At 33.1% G+C, this 20576-nt stretch overlaps 1 protein-coding gene across 1 annotated transcript; it reads right to left on the reverse strand.

The window, feature by feature from the left end:
* Window positions 1–7049: 7049 nt before the first annotated feature.
* LOC142237845 (juvenile hormone epoxide hydrolase 1-like) lies at window positions 7050–18034 on the reverse strand. The gene is made up of 5 exons (XM_075309286.1): window positions 17746–18034; window positions 15916–16115; window positions 15398–15405; window positions 7983–8173; window positions 7050–7921 (listed from the first exon to the last, which is right to left on the reverse strand). Exons 1-5 carry the CDS (start codon window positions 17938–17940, stop codon window positions 7139–7141), a joined length of 1377 nt encoding a protein of 458 aa, XP_075165401.1. The 5' UTR covers window positions 17941–18034; the 3' UTR covers window positions 7050–7138.
* Between the last annotated feature and the right edge of the window lie 2542 nt (window positions 18035–20576).

Genomic DNA, 20576 nt, shown 5'->3' on the forward strand with positions numbered 1-20576 from the left:
ATTTTGAGCATTCTGGTCGAAAACCTATGTTGTTAGCACCTATATTACCTGTTTATTTTCATAATTCATTATGATTGTAAATATATAAATAAATAAATAAAATTTTGAGCACAATATTGTTGGGAGAATTTTTTTTAAGCATATAATATTTTTGGGTGCAAAATGCTTCCAAACATATTATATGGTCACAAAATAACATATTGTTTTTTGGAAGACAACATTATTGAATTTGGATGCAAAAATACAAAATGTTTGGAACTTAGACTACCCAAACATATATTGTTTAGACCAATATGCTTTCAAACATATTATATATTGGTAGAGATCAAACATATAAATGTTTGGGCAATACCCAAAAATGTATATGCTTGAAGCAAAATATGTTTGGGAGTATATGTTACAGAAGCGATTTTTTGTGAGGGTGTGGAAATTATTATGTTTTAAATAGTCAAAACTAAAAACTGGGACAAATTATACCTGAACTTAAATAAAGAAGTTAAACAAACGTTAAATTTAACTTATGTTTATTGCAAAAAAATATATGTTTGTAGTTGAATTTTATATTTTTTTTTCGAAATTTTCCAGAGCCTAATAAAATTTCCCTTTTTTTAAGTATGTCTCAAACATTTTATGAACTAAACGTGGGTATAAAGTTCAATAACCGTACACATACATATGTTCAATACGAATTAACGCAAATGAAATTTCGTACGCTTCCCACTAAGACTAGAAGTGCCCATATGTAATAGGTACTTTTAGTTAAATGTGGTATCACAATGGACTGAATACTAAGTGAGCCTGAAATTTAATCGGGCTGCCACTTTAACCTAACCTAACCTACGCTTCCCAAAAATAAATAAGAATGAACTACAGTATGGTTACAATTGTCACGGCCAATGATTTTGTTCTTTACTTTTTGTTCATTTTTTCTTCTATGAGCACGCTCACAAAAAATCGCTTCTGTAACATATACTCCCAAACATATTTTGCTTCAAGCATATACATTTTTGGGTATTGCTCAAACATTTATATGTTTGAACTCTATCAATATAGAATATGTTTGAAAGCATATTGGTCTAAACAATATATGTTTGGGTAGTCTAAGTTCCAAACATTTTATATTTTTGCATCCAAATTCAATAATGTTGTCTTCCAAAAAACAATATGTTATTATGTGACCATATAATATGTTTGGAAGCATTTTGTACCCAAAAATATTATATGCTTAAAAAAATTCTCCCAAACAATATTGTGCTCAAAATTTTATTTATTTATTTATATATTTACAATCATAATGAATTATGAAAATAAACAGGTAATATAGGTGCTAACAACATAGGTTTTCGACCTGAATGCTCAAAATTTTGTTTCTGCCCAATTGTATATTCCCCGACATCTTTCTCACTTCCACAAGATTTTTTAGTTCTTAGCACCTTTTTCTGTAATACAAACATTGTTGAAGAAATTATTCAATTTTATGATTTGTTTTTTTATTTTAATTTTACCTTTTACCGGACGGGGTTTCGAACAGCGGACCACACAGTTTGTAAGGATCAAAGAAGTAGCTGATCAATTGCCCAAGGGAAAATAAAATGTTAATTTTGTAATAACAAGCAACAACCACCAACTTAATTCAATATCGCTCCCTGTTAAATAGCGCTCCAAGCTACTAAACACATATATGTTTATAGGCTATTTCTAAATTAATATATGTTTGCATCCAAGCATATTATATTTACAAACATTTTATGTCCCAAACATAATATGTTCTAACATATTAACATATATGTCCCAAACATGTTATGCTAGTTTATGAACATTATATGCTTGCACTCAAAAATATTGTGTTTAAAATTTTGTGTTCCAAACATATAATGTTTATAGCCAAACATATGAAAAACAGTCTTTTTCATCCGTGAGAGGGTGTGATTTCGTGAGTAGTACTTAAAATTGACCAGGGCAATAAATTTTCCTGGTTTTAACAATGTTTTGTGGAAATCTAAAAATGTGGAGTATAATTTAGTTCAATTTTTGCACGAGTTTACTTTTTTCTGTGTGGGTTTTCGTTCGATATATAGAAAATAGGTATTAAAATTCGTACATTTTACCATGGTATAATTATTTATAAGGCGGCCTTAATTCATTAGGTTACTCTAAAGGGCTCTTCAAAACCTCAAAACATATTGGTGACATTTTGACTTTTGTTGTTGTTAAAAAATGGCCAAAAATCTTGCACACAGTTGAATATACTCAAAATGTATTTCCATAACCCAAACCAGCTTATCTACGTCTGAGAGACGTATGCGTTTTTTGGGTTTTTTCGCTCTACCTCATGAAAATGAGTACCAAAAATGTGATTTTTTTGTTACACAATAAATAAAAGTTTAGCTAAGAACGGGTTTAAATGGTAAGGATTTGTATATAGAATCGGTGTAAGTACAAAAAGTAAAAAATAAAATCCGCAAATTGTGTACACATGATGACAAACCATGCACTAAAAAACAGTGAGCCCATCAGGAAGACTGAAAAAAACAGTGAGCCCATCACAATGGACTGAATAGTCTAAGTGAGCCTGAATCTTAATCGGGCTGCTACTTTAACCTTTATCAGGAAGAAAACTTTTGGTTGATTTTAGAAAATTTTGAATATTTTTAGAAAATTTTAACTAAACAGTATTACAAACGCTGGTATCACACCGATGTCTCAAAAATAAGTAAATATTTTTCATTATTATTTTCTTCGACCTTTTTATGTTATAATAATAAATTAATGATGGTATTTTTTGAATATTTTATTTATTTTTCCCAAAATTTTCTGTTCGCCTGATACTTGTAAAATGTGATGTAAATATATCCGTCCGATATTTATAAAATAACATTAATGTATGTATAATACTTATTGACAAGTATTGACTAAAAGAAAATAATTTGTAGACTTGTTTAAAATTTTATAATTTGTTTAATACTGTGATATTTATGAAATGTAATTTCTGAAAATCTATTGTAGACCCTCTGAAGAAGCGATTCAATATGACAATCGCGAAATATTGGGAAAAATAAATAAAATATTTAAAAAAAGACCTCGAGCTTGAAAAATCATTAATTTATTAGTAAATATTTTTCGAAAAATTCAAGAAAATTTATTAGACATACATAATTTTTTCACTTGTTAAAAAAATTTTCTAGTTTGAAGGAAAAAATTGGAGTTCAAAATTGCAAGAATGTCTGTAGTGACATACGATGTTCATGATGGACGCATTTGTAGTAAAATTTACAAATCTAAAGAAATAATTAACTTTTTTTGTGAGATATACGAATTTAGTGGATCTTTATGCTTTATTTGTGTATATTTTTTCCGTTTTTAGTTCATTTAACTAAAGTACGCAAAAAAATTATTAGAGTAGAGCAAACTTTCTCCTAACATAATAATTCCATGAACTAAAATAAAGTTAAATTGGCTTTAGTGAAATACAGAGTTCACTTTTTTGAGTGTGATACGTCCCACAGATGTATGTTTAGCTTATCCGTGACTTTCAGTAAGATAAGCTTTCTAGGGTTAATATACATTTCTCATGAGTGATACAGACTTCTAAAAATATTTTTGTTTATTTAGTTTATCGACTTTTTTTTCCTTAATTATTAGCTTTTGTTTTTTAATGGGCTTTCGAGGCCCAATAGTTAAATTCGGGGGGCCCTCCGATAATTTGTATTTGTTTATTTACCCAGCAAAAAAAGCGTCGCCAAAAAAGTAATGAAAATGTTCTTTTTGGATCCGGAAGTGGTGCAAAATTGACGCAGAAGCGATGATTTTAACATGGCTTGTCATAGGATGGAAGTCCTCCATTTCAACCGCCGTTGCACTGAATTTGCATCACTTCTTTAGGTGTGATCCGAATTCTATGTTTTGGATGCAAAATATTTTCAAAAATTCACAATTTTTTCAGATTGGATTTAGCATTTTTGTCGACAATATTGAAATGATTTGTACCATTTTATGAATTCTTACTCTGTTTTTTACCTATTTGAAACAAAAACAAGTATATACGGCCGTAAGTTCGGCCAGGCCGACGCTTATGTACCCTCCATCATGGATTGCGTAGAAACTTCTTCTAAACACTGCCATCCACAATCGAATTACTTAAGTTGCGGTAACGCTTGCCGATGGCAAGGTATCTTAAAACCTCCATACGTGGTATATATTAAATCAAACAAGTATATACGGCCGTAAGTTCGGCCAGGCCGAAGCTTATGTACCCTCCATCATGGAATGCGTAGAAACTTCTACTAAACACTGCAATCCACAATCGAATTACTTAAGTTGCGGTAACGCTTGCCGATGGCAAGGTATCTTAAAACCTCCTAAACCCCATCTTCTAAATTTTATGTAAGCCCATACGTAGTATATATTAAATCAAAAAAGATCGATCCAATACGTACATAATTCAGTTTGACAAACTAGACATAAAATTTTGACAAAATTTTCTACAGAAATAAAATTTTAACAAAATTTTCTATAGAAATAAACCTTTCACAATATTTTCTATAGAAATAAAATCTTGGTAGATTATTTTTGGCTCGAGTGGCAACCATGATTATGAACCGAATAAAATTTGAACAAAATTTTCTATAGAAATAAAATTTTGACAAAATTTTCTATAGAAATAAAATTTTGACAATGATGAAAATTTTATTATGAACCGAATAAAATTTTAACAAAATTTTCTCTAGAAATAAAATTTTGACAAAATTTTCTATAGAAATAAAATTTTGACAAAATTTTCTATAGAAATAAAATTTTGGTAGATTATTTTTGGCTCTAGTGGCAACCATGATTATGAACCGATATGGACCAATTTTCGTGTGATTGGACCAATTTTGGTATGGTTGTTAGCGACCATATACTAACACCACGTTCCTAATTTGAACCGGATCGTATGAATTTTGCTCCTCCAAGAGGCTCCGGAGGTCAAATCTGGAGAATGTTTTATATGGGGGCTATATATAATAATGGACCGATATGGACCAATTCTGGCACGGTTGTTAAAGATCATATACTAACACCATGTTCCAAATTACAACCGGATTGGATGAAATTTGCTTCTCTTGGAGACTTCGCAAGCCAAATCTGGGGATCGGTTTATATGGGGGCTATACATAATTATGAACCGATGTGGACCAATTTTTGGATGGTTGTTAGAGACCATATACCAATATCATGTACCAAATTTCAGGCGGATCGGATGAAATTTGCTTCTCTTTGAGGCTCCGCAACCCAAATCTGGGGATCGGTTTATATGGGCGGCATATATAATTATGGACCGATGTGCACCAATTTTTGCACGGTTGTTAGAGACCATATACTAATACCATGTACCAAATTTTAGCCGGATAGGATGCAATTTGCTCCTCTTTGAGGCTTCGCAAGCCAAATCTGAAGATCGGTTTATATGGGGTCTATATATAATTATGGACCGCTGTGGACCAATTTTTGCATGGTTGTTAGAGACCATATACCAACATCATGTACCAAATTTCAGCCGGATCGGATGAAATTTGCTTCTCTTTGAGGCTCCGCAAGCCAAATCTGGGGATCGGTTTATATGGGGGCTATATATAATTATGGACCGATGTGGACCAATTTTTGCATGATTGTTAGAAACCATATACCAACACCATGTACCAAAATTTCAGCCGGATCGGATGAAATATGCTTCTCTTAGAGGCTCCACAAGCCAAATCTGGGGATCGGTTTATATGGGGGCTATATATAATTAAGGACCGATATGGACCAATTTTTGCATGGTTTTTAGAGACCATATACCAACACCATGTACCAAATTTCAGCCGGATCGGATGAAATTTGCTTCTCTTTGAGGCTCCGCAAGCCAAATCTGGGGATCGGTTTATATGGGGGCTATATATAATTATAGACCGATGTGGACCAATTTTTGCATGATTATTAGAAACCATATACCAACACCATGTACCAAATTTCAGCCAGATCGGATGAAATTTGCTTCTTTTTTAGCCTCCGCAAGCCAAATCTGGAGATCGGTTTATATGGGGGCTATATATAATTATGGACCGATGTGGACCAATTTTTGCATGGTTGTTAGAGACCATATATTAACACCACATACCAAATTTCAGTCGGATCGGATGAAATATACTTCTGCTAGAGGCTCCACAAGCCAAATCTGAGGTTCCCTTTATATGGAGGCTATACGTAAAAGTGGACCGATATGGCCCATTTTCAATACCATCCGACCTACATCGATAACAACTACTTGTGCCAAGTTTCAAGTCGATAGCTTGTTTCGTTCGGAAGTTAGCGTGATTTCAACAGACGGACGGACGGACGGACGGACATGCTTAGATCGACTCCGAATTTCACCACGACCCAGAATATATATACTTTATGGGGTCTTAGAACAATATTTCGATGTGTTACAAACGGAATGACAAAGTTAATATACCCCCATCCTATGATGGAGGGTATAAAAATCTTAAGGGCTAAATCATGGTCAATATTACTACAGTTTAGTTCATTTTGCAATGGAAAAGGGTTCACTGTTTTTCAGTGTATGTCTAGTAAATTTTCTTGAACTTGTAGAAAAATATTTACTTATTTTAATGACATCGGCGTGATGCCAGCGTTTGTTATACTGTTTAGTTAAAATTTTCTCAAAATATTCAAAATTTTCTACAATTAACCGAAATTTTTCTTCCTGGTGGGTTCACTGTTTTTTCAGTGCACTTTGAATTACATGTTTTTCGATAAATTTGTCACAATAAAGTGCTATTGTGAATCGATGAAGCGTCACTTTATCAAAGCACAATCTGGCAAGATCGGCGCGACTTGCACTGGTGCAAAAAGAAAACAGCCCTATACATATATTTATTAACTTCTACAATATGCGCTACGGAAATAGAAAAATATATTAACAAAGACGTAGTGAAAGATTTTCCATAGTATAGAAAACATTTTCGTTCTTGGGACGAAACTTTAGGCCATATGGATGCGTCTTTCGCCATCTTTGACCCTTTAAATTATGTACAAATTAACTCGAGCTGTAATTCCTTTCCTTAAATAAATAAATAAGGGCTTTTAGGACAACGAATATCTGCCTCTAATGCTATTACAGATTAGCCTTCTTAATAAATTCTATAAAATCTTCATACAAAATCCTTGGCATTTCCATTGCAATAAAGTGACCTCCATCCTCATAGTATGCGGTGTGGATGAGATTGATAAATTTACTCCTTAGTTGGTAATCGGTGTGATGATCAATATCGTGTAGAAAGTGGGCACAACCAGCTGGAGCCTTGACGGTCACTCTTTCTAATTCTTTTCCCAAATACGATTTCGAGACGTTTTCTGCATACAAACGCTGCGATGTGGTTATGGAATTGGTGATGTAGTAGATCATAATGTTGTCAAGTAGACTATCTAAGGTGTAATGTTTGGTCAAACCACCATCATTCAAATGTTTAAATTCGCTATTGGTCACTGACGAGAATTTTTCAAGGATATAGGCGGCCAAACCAATAGGATTATGTGAGAGAACAGTGCCAATAGTATCGGGTTTAGTTGCTTGCAAATGAAAATAGCCAAACTCTTCTAAAACAAAGGCCACATATTCTCGCACTGTTTTAAAGAATTTGGAATGTTTCTTTTCATAGAAGAAATTTGGCACTAATCTAGAGATGACGCCATTAATTACACCAAGTGGACTAAAATTGACGCATAAGTTGGAATGATAAGCCAGAGTATTTTGTGGAAAGAGAGCAGCCAAGTTGGAGCCAATGATAGAACCCCAATCACCACCATGAATTATGAATTTTTCATGACCCAAACGCACCATCAGATGGCGGAGAATAACAGCAATTTGTGAGTTATCCATGTGTTTCTTAGATGCCGCCTAAAATAAGAAGCAAAGTTTTAGAAACATTTCTGTCTAAAGTATATTAGAAAATATTTACCTGGGACCAACCATAACCGGGCAAACTAGGAGCAATGACTTCAAAAACGTAATCATTATCCTCACTAGGTGTAGTCAGCATTGGAATAATATCATAGAACTCTCGCACCGAACCAGGCCAGCCATGTAAAATCAATAGAGGTAGGACTTTCTTATTTTTCACATTTTTAGGGTTTTCATGAATAAAAGAATCTTTAGTCTATAATGAATAAAAAAAGTCACAATCTTAAAGTGTTCTTGGATCTAAAGGTTTTTTCTTTCACTTACACTGAAAAAAATATTGACCTAATATGAAAGATTTTGAAATCGAAATGTGAGGACACGAAATTTATACAAAATTAAGGTAAGGCAACATTTTTCATATTACAGACGGAAAAGTTTCAATAATAGGCTAATATTTATTTTGAAGAGTTTGCATCTTTCCATTTTTTTTTCGTTTTAATTAAGAAAACGTGTTTTGATTTGTATCTGCTATAATTTGGAGTTTTAAACTGACATTTATTTGTACATGAATACCTTTGTGGATATATCGTAAAAAGAGAACGGAATTGTATTTATTTAAAATGTATAGCGTCTTGATATAAAATCAAATAGCTCTCTTAAAAATGTCGTTATATTAGAGAATCAGCATCTTTGCCTCAGAATCAATACCAAAATCCTTAAGGGAAGGTCAAAATCTTTGAATTTAAACTACACGCACAAAAAACAACATGTTTGGACATAGTTGCCGCATCCATTTAATACTTATCTAGATCATGTAATTGTCGCGAAAACCATGTATTTGGTCTTTGTAAAAATAATTTTCGACCAGAGAAAAATGTATGCTGGCAATAAGCATTTAAATGGTTCTCAAATGCCGCAAAATTTTCGACTATTTAAATGATAGAATTTGAGACCATTACATGGTCAGGAAAATCATGTGACCTGACCATTCAATTTGTCGACTTTTTTGCAGGGAAAAAAGTATTTTTATAGGTTAGGTATAGACATGTTTAGAACCATTACATGGCCATAAAGACCATGTAAATTTTTGCGTGACCATTTAATTTTTTAACTTTTTGCAGCGAAAAGAATTTTATAAAAACATTGAGGTATACACGATTTTCATTTTGCGCGTCAGTCGCGTGTAGATTGTTGCTTGGAATGGATGGAGAATACGGAATTACTGTTTTGTGTTAATTTATTTATATTTATTTTATATATTTTATATATACCACATAGTCCATACGTGGTATATATTAAACTAAAAAAGGCCGATTAAATACGTATATAATTAAGTTTAAAGTTTCTATAGAAATAAAATTTTGACAACATTTTCTATAGAAGTAAAATTTGGAAAAAATGTTCTATAGAAATTAAATTTGCAATTTTGGGATTATTTGTTTGGTTGAGGTCATGGACTAATGAAAAATGCTGGTGTTAATGTTTTTCATTACTTTTTATTGAAATATTGCTGTTCTCGGATATTTCGATACACCATCGGTGATCATCTTCAAATTGTATATAATTTAAATATTGTAAAATTGTAATAAAAAATTGTAATAATTTAAATATTTTACAATATTAACTTTAACAATGTTTTGAAACAAAAATATAACATTAATTGTATTTACATTTTACAAAGTAATAGACTTTCTCCTTACAATATCGTTTTGTTACATTTTTGGGCCTTGTTGTATATGTTTGATTTTTCAAATCTTTCGGAGAAGCCTGGGACATATGTCATCTTTTTGAAAACCATAGATGTGGCTTCCTGTTTGTCATCATTTGTATCTTTTTTATTTTTCACGTAATTTAGAAGATCGCTAATTGTCTTATTGGGGAAGTCATTTTGTTGTAAAATCTGTCGTATTTTCTTCTCGTTAGCCTTATGAAATTTTACGTCGCTTATGTTTAAAACCCTGTTTATAAAATTTGTAGCAGTGTTGATCTTAATTCGTCGAGGATGATTGGAGTGAAACTTGAATAGTCTTCCCGATGCTGTGTTCTTTTGGTACCAGTTTAATCTTAGTTGAATGTTGTGTCTTTGAACCACTGTGTCAAGATAAGGCAATTTTCCTTCGTTTTCACATTCCATTGTGAATTGAAGTTGTCGATTAAATACGTTAAGAGTAGTCAATGTGTTGTCTATTTCGTCTTTGTCTATGATGCAAAATATGTCATCAACATATTTAGTCAGAAATCTTGGCTTTTTTGAGAGTTTATTCATTGCGTCGTCTAATAATTCCTCCATTATAATATCTGCGACTATGGGAAATATAGGAGATCCCATGGGCATTCCTTTTGTTTGTTCAAATATCTTATCGTCATATGTGAAATATCTGGAGTCCTTAATGTATAGTGTCACTATTTCTAAAAACAAAATTCGGATAAAATTTTCTATAGAAATAAAATTCTGACAAAATTTTCTAAAGAAATAAAATTTTGACAAAATGTTCTATAGAAATAAAATTTTGACAAAATTTTCTATAGAAATAAAATTTTGACAAAATTTTCTATAGAAATAATATTTTGACAATGTTTTCTATAAAAATAAAATGTTGGTAGATTATTTTTGGCTCGAGCAGCAACCATGATTATGAACCGATAAGGACCATTTTTTGTGTGATTGGGGATCGCCTATATATAACTATAGACCGATATGGACCAATTTTGGCATGGTTATTAGCGGCCTTATACTAACACCACGTTCCAAATTTCAACCGGATTGGATGAATTTTGCTCCTCCAAGAGGCTCCGGGGGACAAATCTGGGGATCGATTTATATGGGGGCTATATATAATTATGGACCGATATGGACCAATTCTTGCATGGTTGTTAGAGAGCATATACTAACACCACGTTGCAAATTTCAACCGGATCGGATGAATTTTGCTCCTTTAAGAGGCTCCGGAGGTCAAATCTGGGGATCGGCTTATATGGGGGCTATATATAATTATGGACCGATATGGACCAATTTTGACATGGTTGTTAGAGACCATATACTAACACCACGGACCAAATTTCAATCGGATCGGATGACTTTTGCTCCTCTAAGAGGCTCCGGAGGTCAAATCTGGGGATCGGTTTATATGGAGGCTATATATAATTATGGGCCGATGTGGACCAATTTTTGCATGGTCATTGCAGAAGATATACCAACACCATGTACCAAATTTCAGCCGGATCGGATGAAATTTGCTTCTCTTAGAGCAATCGCAAGCCAATAACTACTACTTGTGCCAAGTTTCAAGTCGATAGCTTGTTTAGTTCGGAAGTTAGCGTGATTTCAATAGAGTAACGGACGGACGGACATGCTCAGATCGACTCAGAATTTCACCACGACCCAGAATATATATACTTTATGGGGTCTTAGAGCAATATTTCGATGTGTTACAAACGGAATGACAAAGTTAATATACCCCCATCCTATGGTGGAGGGTATAAAAACAAATAAATAAAGTTAATTTTGTGTTTTCTTTTCTCAAGTGGCGTCCTTTTTTGACAACGAAAAAAGTTTTTTCATTAAGATCAAAACATTTTAGGTTGTGACCATGTTCCTTTAACTGGAAGAAAAACATTTTTGACGAATACCATAACATTTTAGATCGTGACCATTGTCTTTTGATTTAAACTAAATTATTTTTATCAATGAAATAACATTTGAGATGAGAACATTTTTATTTTTCTTAGCACCATGTTCACTGAGCCAACATGGTTGAAGGTGAAAACGTTACATGGTCACCGCAAAAATAGCTCTTATTATATTATTTTGCTCTTCGAATATTATTGTGACAATCATGTTTCTGAAAAAAACTTTTTCCGATAAAAGGACGCCACTTGAGAAAAGAAAAGAAAAACTTAATTTATTTATTTGTTTTTATTTATTTATAAACTAATTCATTGTTTATTTGTATTTATGTTATAATGTCGTGCAAGCAAACAACACATAATTTTACACGCTCTATTTTTGTTCAATTTCAACAATATATAATCATTCCATATTTACGCCATATTTATGCCGTGTATACCCTAAGCAAATGCAGAACAAAAACCAGGTAATTTTTTTTCAATTACACTTTACTCTTTTGTGTTCATATAAAACCACGTGTCACTTCTGAATAAATAAATTCTACGTCCATTCCAAGCAACAATCTACATGGGCAAAATGAATAGTGTGTACCTACTCAATGTTTTGTTATAAAATTATTTTCGCTGCAAAAAAGTTAAAAAATTAAATGGTCACGAAAACAATGTACATGGTCTTTATAGTCATGTAATGGTTCTAACATAGCTATACGTAACCTATAATAATACTTTTTCCCTGCAAAAAAGTAAACAAAATTAATGGTCAAGTACATGATTTTCTCGACCATGTAATGGTCTCAAATTCTATCATTTAGATAATAGAACATGTTTTCGGCATTTGAGAACCATTTAAATGCTTATTGCCAGCATGTATTTTTCTCTGCTCGAAAATTATTTTTACAAAGACAAAATACATGTTTTTCGCGCATATTACATGCTCTAGATAAGCATTAAATGCAACCATGCCCAAACATGTTTTTTCTGTACGTGTATATTTTGAGCTTTTTATGTTTAAAATTAATTAATTAAATCGAATATGTTTTTCTTTAAAATTCGAAAACTCACGACATAAAATTTCAAGAGGGAATATCCTAAGTTAAAAAAAAAAAAAATAAATTTTAAACAAGTATATACGGCCGTAAGTTCGGCAAGGCCGAATCTTATGTACCCTCCACCATGGATTGCACACAAACTTGTACTAAAGACTGTCATCCACAATCGAATTACTTGGGTTATTGTATCTTAAAACTTCTTAATATCGTTTTCTAAATTGTGAGTTAGTCCATACGTGGTAGAGAGCCAGAATTGAAATATGGGGGTCGCTTATATGGGGGCTATATACAATTGTGAACTTGATATGGACCAATTTTGGTGTGAATGGGGATCGATATGGACCTAGTTAGGCATGGTTGTTAACGGCCACATACCAAGAGGCTCCAAAACCAAATCTCGAGATCGGTTTATGATTATTGACTGATATGGACCACTTTAGGCATGGTTGTTAAATATCATATACTAACACCATGTACCAAATTTCAGCCGGATCGGATGAAATTTGCTTCTCTTAGAGCAATCGCAAGCCAAATTTGGGGGTCCGTTTATATGGGGGCTATACGTAAAAGTGGGCCGATATGGCCCATTTGCAATACCATCCGACCTACATCAATAACAAGTACTTGTGCCAAGTTTCAAGTCGATAGCTTGTTTCGTTCGGAAGTTAGCGTGATTTCAACAGACGGACGGACGGACGGACATGCTCAGATCGACTCAGAATTTCACCCCGATGCAGAATATATATACTTTATGGGGTCTTAGAGCAATATTTCGATGTGTTACAAACGGAATGACAAAGTTAATATACCCCCATCCTATGGTGGAGGGTATAAAAACAAAAGATTGATTTACTGAGCTTCAGTGTGAACGTGGATCACAATGGTCGCAGGTCCAGTACTGGTACGATGCAGGTGCATCGTCCACTGAGTTGTCGTCGCGGATGTATTCCAGAATTTTGTGAGAAGAAAACATCTGGAATATGTTTAATATTTGTGTGATAGCACAACATAAATTTTTTAAGAAACTGTCCCATATCGACTTATTGGCGTTCGTCATAATTCCATAGCAACACGGACGAAAAAGACTGTTTTTCATATGTTTGGGTATAAAAATTATATGTTTGGAACTCAAATTTTGTAACACAATATTTTTAAGTGCAAGCATATAATGTTCATAAACTAGCATAACATGTTTGGGACATATATGTTAATATGTTAGAACATATTATGTTTGGGACATAAAATGTTTGTAAATATCATATGCTTAGATGGAAACATATTTTAATTAGGAAATAGCCTATAAAAATATATGTGTTTAGAAAGAGAGACCTAGAGAGTATGCTGCAAGTAAAATAATGGAAGTAACCAATTGGCGCCTTAAAAATATATCCACAGAAAGAAAATTTCATTAAACTTTTTTACTACCAGTGTATGCCCTAAGGTGAAACATAATATGATTGAACAATACAAACAATATTTTGTTTGGACCAATCCTGAAAATATATATGCTTGAAGCAAAATGTGTTTGGGGTATATGTTACAGAAGCGAATTTTTTTGAGGGTGTATGTTCTACCATATTATCATACTATATGTCTCAAACATGTTATACTAGTTTATGAACATTGTAAGTTTGCACCTAAAAATAATAAATTTGAGTTAAAAATATATAATTTTTAGACCAAAACATATGAAAAACTGTCTTTTACGTCCGTATAGGCTTGTGTAGATTGGTATCTGGCATTTTTTCAATAATAGATCAATTCCCTTCATCTCTTTCAGTCTTTAGTAGAACTTTGTACGCAATCCACGGCGGAGGATACATAATATACTCGTCAAATTGTGAATAGTTTCTCCTTAAATTATATACCCATAATGCTAAAATATTATATACGTATAAACTTATTAACTTTTTTCATTTTATATTTTTTAGACGAGTTAAGTTTCTTAGCTTCGCCATTGTTTATTTCGATAGAACAAAACAAGGAAATTTGTTATTGACTTGTATAAGAGTATATTAGGATACGTTAGTCTACATACGTTACGTTAGATTTGGATAAGTTAGTCTTGTCTACACCCTCAAAAAATTGCTTCTCTAACATATGTTCCAAACATATTTTGCAGGAAGCACATATATTATTGGATATTGCCGAAACATTATTATGTTTGTTTTATGTGAACATATTATATGTTTGGAAGCATTTTGAGCCCAAAAATATTATATGCTTAGAAGAATTTTCTCCCCAAGAAGATTGCGCTCATTCCCTCACATAATTTTGCGCTCATTCCCTCACATAATTTCCTCACATAATTTTTAGTTCTTGGCACCTTTTTCTGTAATACAAATAATGTTGAAGAAATTATTCAATTTTATTTTTTTTTTAATTTTACCTTTCGCCTGGACGGAGAATCGAACCGGAAACCATGCAATTTGTAAACCAACACACTACCACGGGGCTACATAGCTGTTATAGTCACCAATAGACAATTATCGTAATAAGTTACATTTATATAGCATAGTGTGCAGCGCCCACGAGTCCATGCAAACATAACATTATTTAACAGAAACATAGAAACATACACGTGGCCAACAAACATACATTTGTTGGCCACGTGGAGCAGTGGTTAGCATAGGTTCCGATTTCTTTTAACGAACCAAGAAAAAAATTGTGCCCATAATGCCAAAATGATAAACAAAACACATGTCCACACATACATAAAATGCTGCTCTCAAGACGGAATCACATGCTGTTTTTTTTAATGTCTATTCTCTTGGTTCCGAATGTCTATTCTCTTTACTCCGAATACTCATTCTAATATTCAAATTAAATAATATTTGGACTTAAGCATATCAAATTTTATAAAACAGTTTTCCGAAACAACATAACATACAAGCGGTTTCACAGAATTTGCTCTCTTTTCATTCTCTCGCAGTGTTATGTTGATATCTTTCGTAAACCCGGTTTCCATCTCTATCTCTTTCTCAATACTCTCTCTGTCGCTCTCTGAATAAAATATATATGGTTACTCGAAATTTGTAAATTTATATATGTTTACATTCACACATATTATTTTTATAAAACATTCATGCCCCAAACATAATATATTCTAACATATTAACATATGTGTCCCAAACATTTAGTGTTAGTTTAGGAACATTACATGTTTGCACTTAAATATATTGTGGTTAAAAATTGTGCCAAACACATTTTGTTTATATCGGAACATATGGAAAAACTATTTTTCTAACAAGTAGACAAGATGGTATATATATCGTTAAGGTTAGTTGTTATAAAGTTATCTCTATTATGACTTACCCTTGAATTTCAGTCTGGAAATGGTCAAATTTTTTTAGATGGTTCTCTCGTTCTTCCCATTTTGGCAAATAATCATCGCGCCAATATTTTACGATTTTTTGTAAATAGATTGAATTGAAACCATATTCGAAGGCCACACCTTCCAATGGTTCATGTAGATGAATGGGTCTATTTAATTGCAATTTTAAGTCTTCGATTATCTGAAAATAAAATGAAAATGTATATTATGAAGAAGTAAGGTAGATAGCAAAGTCGCAAACTTGTTAGGAAAAAAATAAACAGTTTCCTTCAATATTTCAAGGAAGTTAAAGAATATTTGATACGACCAAGGTTAGGTTTAAGTGACACCCCGTTGCTTATCAAGCTTACTTAGACTATTCAGACAATTGTAATACCACATTAACTAAAAATACCTATTACATAGACACACTCAAAAATCGCTTCTGTAACATATACCCCAAACACATTCTGTTTAAAGAAAACCAAAAATGTTTTTCTTTACATTAAAGAAAATTTGTTTTACTTCAAAGACACGTTTTTGGCATTTATTATTTTATGTATTTTACCTTTACTCGAACATGATAGTTTATGACTACCTAATTATTAATTTATACTAACTAGTACAGGAAGTGATAAATCATTAACTTTTAGATTATACAAGGATGAAAAAGACTGTTTTTCATATGTTTGGCTATAAACAAATTTTTTTTAAATTTTTAAACACAATATTTTTGAGTGCAAGTATATAATGTTCATAAACTAGCATAACATGTTTGGGACATATATGTTAATATGTTAGAACATATTATGTTTGGGACATAAAATGTTTGTAAATATAATATGCTTGGATGCAAACATATATTAATTTAGAAATAGCCTATAAACATATATGTGTTTAGTAGCTTGGAGCACTATTTAACAGGGAGCGATATTGAATTAAGTTGGTGTTTGTTGATTGTTATTACAAAATTAACATTTTATTTTTCCTTGGGCAATTGATCAGCTACTTCTTTGATCCTTACAAACTCTGTGGTCCGCTGTTCGAATCCCCGTCCGGCAAAAGGTAAAATTAAAATTAAAAAAAAATCATAAAATTGAATAATTTCTTCTACAATGTTCGTATTACAGAAAAAGGTGCTAAGAATTAAAAAATCTCGTGGAAGTGAGAAAGATGTCGGGGAATATACAATTGGGCAGAAACAAAATTTTGAGCATTCAGGTCGAAAACCTATGTTGTTAGCACCTATATTACCTGTTTATTTTCATAATTCATTATGATTGTAAATATATAAATAAATAAATAAAATTTTGAGCACAATATTGTTTGGGAGAATTTTTTTTAAGCATATAATATTTTTGGGTGCAAAATGCTTCCAAACATATTATATGGTCACATAATAACATATTGTTTTTTGGAAGACAACATTATTGAATTTGGATGCAAAAATACAAAATGTTTAGAACATAGACTACCCAAACATATATTGTTTAGACCAATATGCTTTCAAACATATTATATATTGATAGAGATCAAACATATAAATGTTTGGGCAATACCCAAAAATGTATATGCTTGAAGCAAAATATGTTTGGGAGTATATGTTACAGAAGCGATTTTTTGTGAGGGTGTATACGTATCCCTTCCAGAAGAATTTTGTTAATAGCACAATATTTGATATAGGTTAGATATCCTGATCCCAGACATCAAAAGAATGCACGCTGTGAAGAAGTTTTCGTCAAAAAAGAGGTGATTGCCGAAACTGAGGCATCTTTACTAAAAATGCTTGACCCATGATAGGTATATGACAAGTCTTGGCTGGTTTTACTCACCTCTGGTTGAGCGGAAATATCGAAAGCTGTAATAGTCACATTTTCCTTATAGCCGACACCACTACCGGGTCCCCAATATTTATTCAAATCTATGTCTGGTGGCGGCAGTGGATATTGCAATTGCCTGTACTTCTGGACCAGGCATGCTAAGACCAAACCAAGGGCCACAATAATAGTTATTTTCATAAAACGCATTGCTGGCCGCTGCCTAATTTTCCCACTTCATTCGAATAAACCCGATCAAGTATATGAAGTGATACCTTTCCACGCAAAGTTATCGTTGAAACTAATGATGACGATGAAGGGATGAATAAATATTGTGTGTGTAGAACAAAAGTTTTTCTGTGCATATTTAATAATAAACATTAGAGTGGGTAAGGCGCTGGTAAGATGTTCGACTGGTGTTTAGAGTGATTTTACAGATTTTGAGATTAAAGGTTGTCGATAAAATTCGCACTCACCCTACCATTTAAGCACACGTAAAAATCGCACTTGCGAACAAATTCACGTTCATGATTAAATTCATGATCACCGATTTCGATTATGCTCACGATTTCAATCTCCTTCACGGTCAAGATTGAGGTTCGATGTTGAGCCATATTTTGTTAATGGTTCCGTTCATTGAAATGAATTCATGAACAAATTTTCTAATTATGCGTGAAACTTAATTATCAAGGACATCATATATATTGTGATTCTTTCAACCTTTTGCGGTTTTAGGTATTCATAAAAAATATTTTCTATTAGCTTTCTGAAAGTGTCACAACGTAAGCGAATTCATATTTGAATTTATGAATTTCAAAAGGTTGTAAAATGGACCATATCGTCCTTGGTTTATTTAAATAGTACCAAAACAATACAACAGTATCAACTTTGTGAGGACAAAACTCGCAGGCCTCGTTTTTGTCCACATATATAATGAATTTTATTTGTTAATTTACTGCGTCTTTTGTGCGGAAATAAAATTGAAATGGAAAATATATAGTGGACTCAGTTTGAATGTGAAAAGGTAACGGAAAGTACTCTAGCGGAGAGACCACACATTAATGATGCGGATTGGCAACGATCCATTATGTGTGACACATTGGCAACACAAGCAGCGCCGTTGAGTTGGTATGTTAGTGATAATATAAAAGGCGAGCACTCATAGAACAGAGCCAGCCAGTAGCCAGCCAACAGGTTGTGCTAGTGACCGAAATATTTCTATTTAGACTGCTAGTGACCAATACCATAGAGTGACAAAATATAAACAGTATAAAGTGTAAACAGAACATAAAGATTACAAAGTGAAGAAGAATAAACAGTTTGAAATGTAAACATAAACTAAAAGAGTGCGCAGCGCAATCAGTTAAAATCAAAACAAAACATATAGCAAAGTGAAAAAAAAAACCAAGATCAACGAAATGCTAAGGAAGTATTAAACACGTGTTACGCGGTTGTTAGAAAAATGTAGTATACAATTATTTAAGGTTAGTTTTAAAAAATTGTACTCAAAAATATTTTTACATAACTGTGCAAAAAATGACTTTGTCACAAAAATGGATTAAATTACCTATAGTGCACTGTAATGAGAAAATAATATTTAATATTTAAAATTTCTAAGGCAATTCAACACCACTACCCCGTGCGCCGGTCTATCGATGACGTTAAGCAATACCAAATTATTACTGCCGTCAATGGAAGAGACAATCCAAAGAGAAAACGTTACCAATAAAATATTGAAGAAACCGCAAGCAACTCACATAGACATACCGAGATCTGCGAGGGCAGTAAAGATGGATAGTAAGAAGAAATTTATAGAAAATATGAGACGAGAAGAAGCAAAACGTCGGCGGATACAAATCATAGAGGAAGATGAAAGTACAACCACCTCTAAGTAGAGCGTCGTGCTAGAAGTGGTACAAGTACATCGACCAGATAGAGTAAGACAGGAAGTACACGTCGTCGATCCTGGTATCATTGTATTGAGTACGGATACTAACGATGAGGAAGCCATGGAGGAAATTTCGCCCCAACAAGTGATGGAAGGACCTACCCCAGTCCTACATGAGAAAACACAGAATGAACCCTCTGACGATGAGGTCGCCAATATGCTCCGGTCACCAAAAATAGACTCCTCATACACGACATCAAAGGTTGAACGGGAGAAAGAAGGAAGCCAAACAATAACATTTTATGCCATCGTCGGCTGATACAAATCTTAGAGGAAGATGAAAGTACAACCACCTCTAAGTAGAGGCGTTGTGCTAGAAGTGGTACAAGTACATACCCTCCATAAGCCAGTGTGAAGTACTTTCTATCGGTTACGAAGAGAAAACTCGGTAAGAGCCCAGATAGAGTAAGACAGGAAGTACCCGTCGTCGATCCTGATATCATTGTATTGAGTACGGATACTAGCGATGAGGAAGCCATGGAGGAAATTTCGCCCCCAACAAGTGATGGAAGAACCTTCCCCAATCTTACATGAGAAAAGACAGGATGAACCGTCTTACGATGAGGTCGCTAATATGCCCCGGTCCGAAGAGAGTGAGGTAATTACCGAGGAAGAAGAGGAAGACTATTACTTCCATCGAAATCTGTATGGACGGGAAGATTATGTGCGGTCACCAAGAATGGACTCCCCATACACGGCACCAAAGGTTTAACGGGAGAAAGAAGGAAGCCAAACAATAATTTGTTTTGCCGGTTCGTCACCAAGTTCCGGGGCATACGCCTCTGAATATGAGGAGTCGCTGCCAATGTCACCTCGCCGGTCAAAACAAAAAAGTTGTGCCTGGAAAATCATGACAAAAGAATCTTATGAAAAACGGTTGTTTAAGAAGGAAAATTCT

The sequence above is a fragment of the Haematobia irritans genome, chromosome 5 (genome assembly GCF_050003625.1).
Source record: "Haematobia irritans isolate KBUSLIRL chromosome 5, ASM5000362v1, whole genome shotgun sequence".
In the NCBI taxonomy this organism is placed as follows: domain Eukaryota; kingdom Metazoa; phylum Arthropoda; class Insecta; order Diptera; family Muscidae; genus Haematobia; species Haematobia irritans.

What these genes read in the sequence shown, in the direction of transcription:
- LOC142237845 (XM_075309286.1), bottom strand. Translation starts at nt 17,940, where the DNA reads ATGCGTTTTATGAAAATAACTATTATTGTGGCCCTTGGTTTGGTCTTA. An exon ending in ATATTTCCGCTCAACCAGAG is followed by an intron (nt 16,116 to 17,745) that starts GTGAGTAAAACC and finishes TTTTATTTTCAG; the next exon opens with ATAATCGAAGACTTAAAATT. An exon ending in CCGGTTATGGTTGGTCCCAG is followed by an intron (nt 7,922 to 7,982) that starts GTAAATATTTTC and finishes TTCTTATTTTAG; the next exon opens with GCGGCATCTAAGAAACACAT.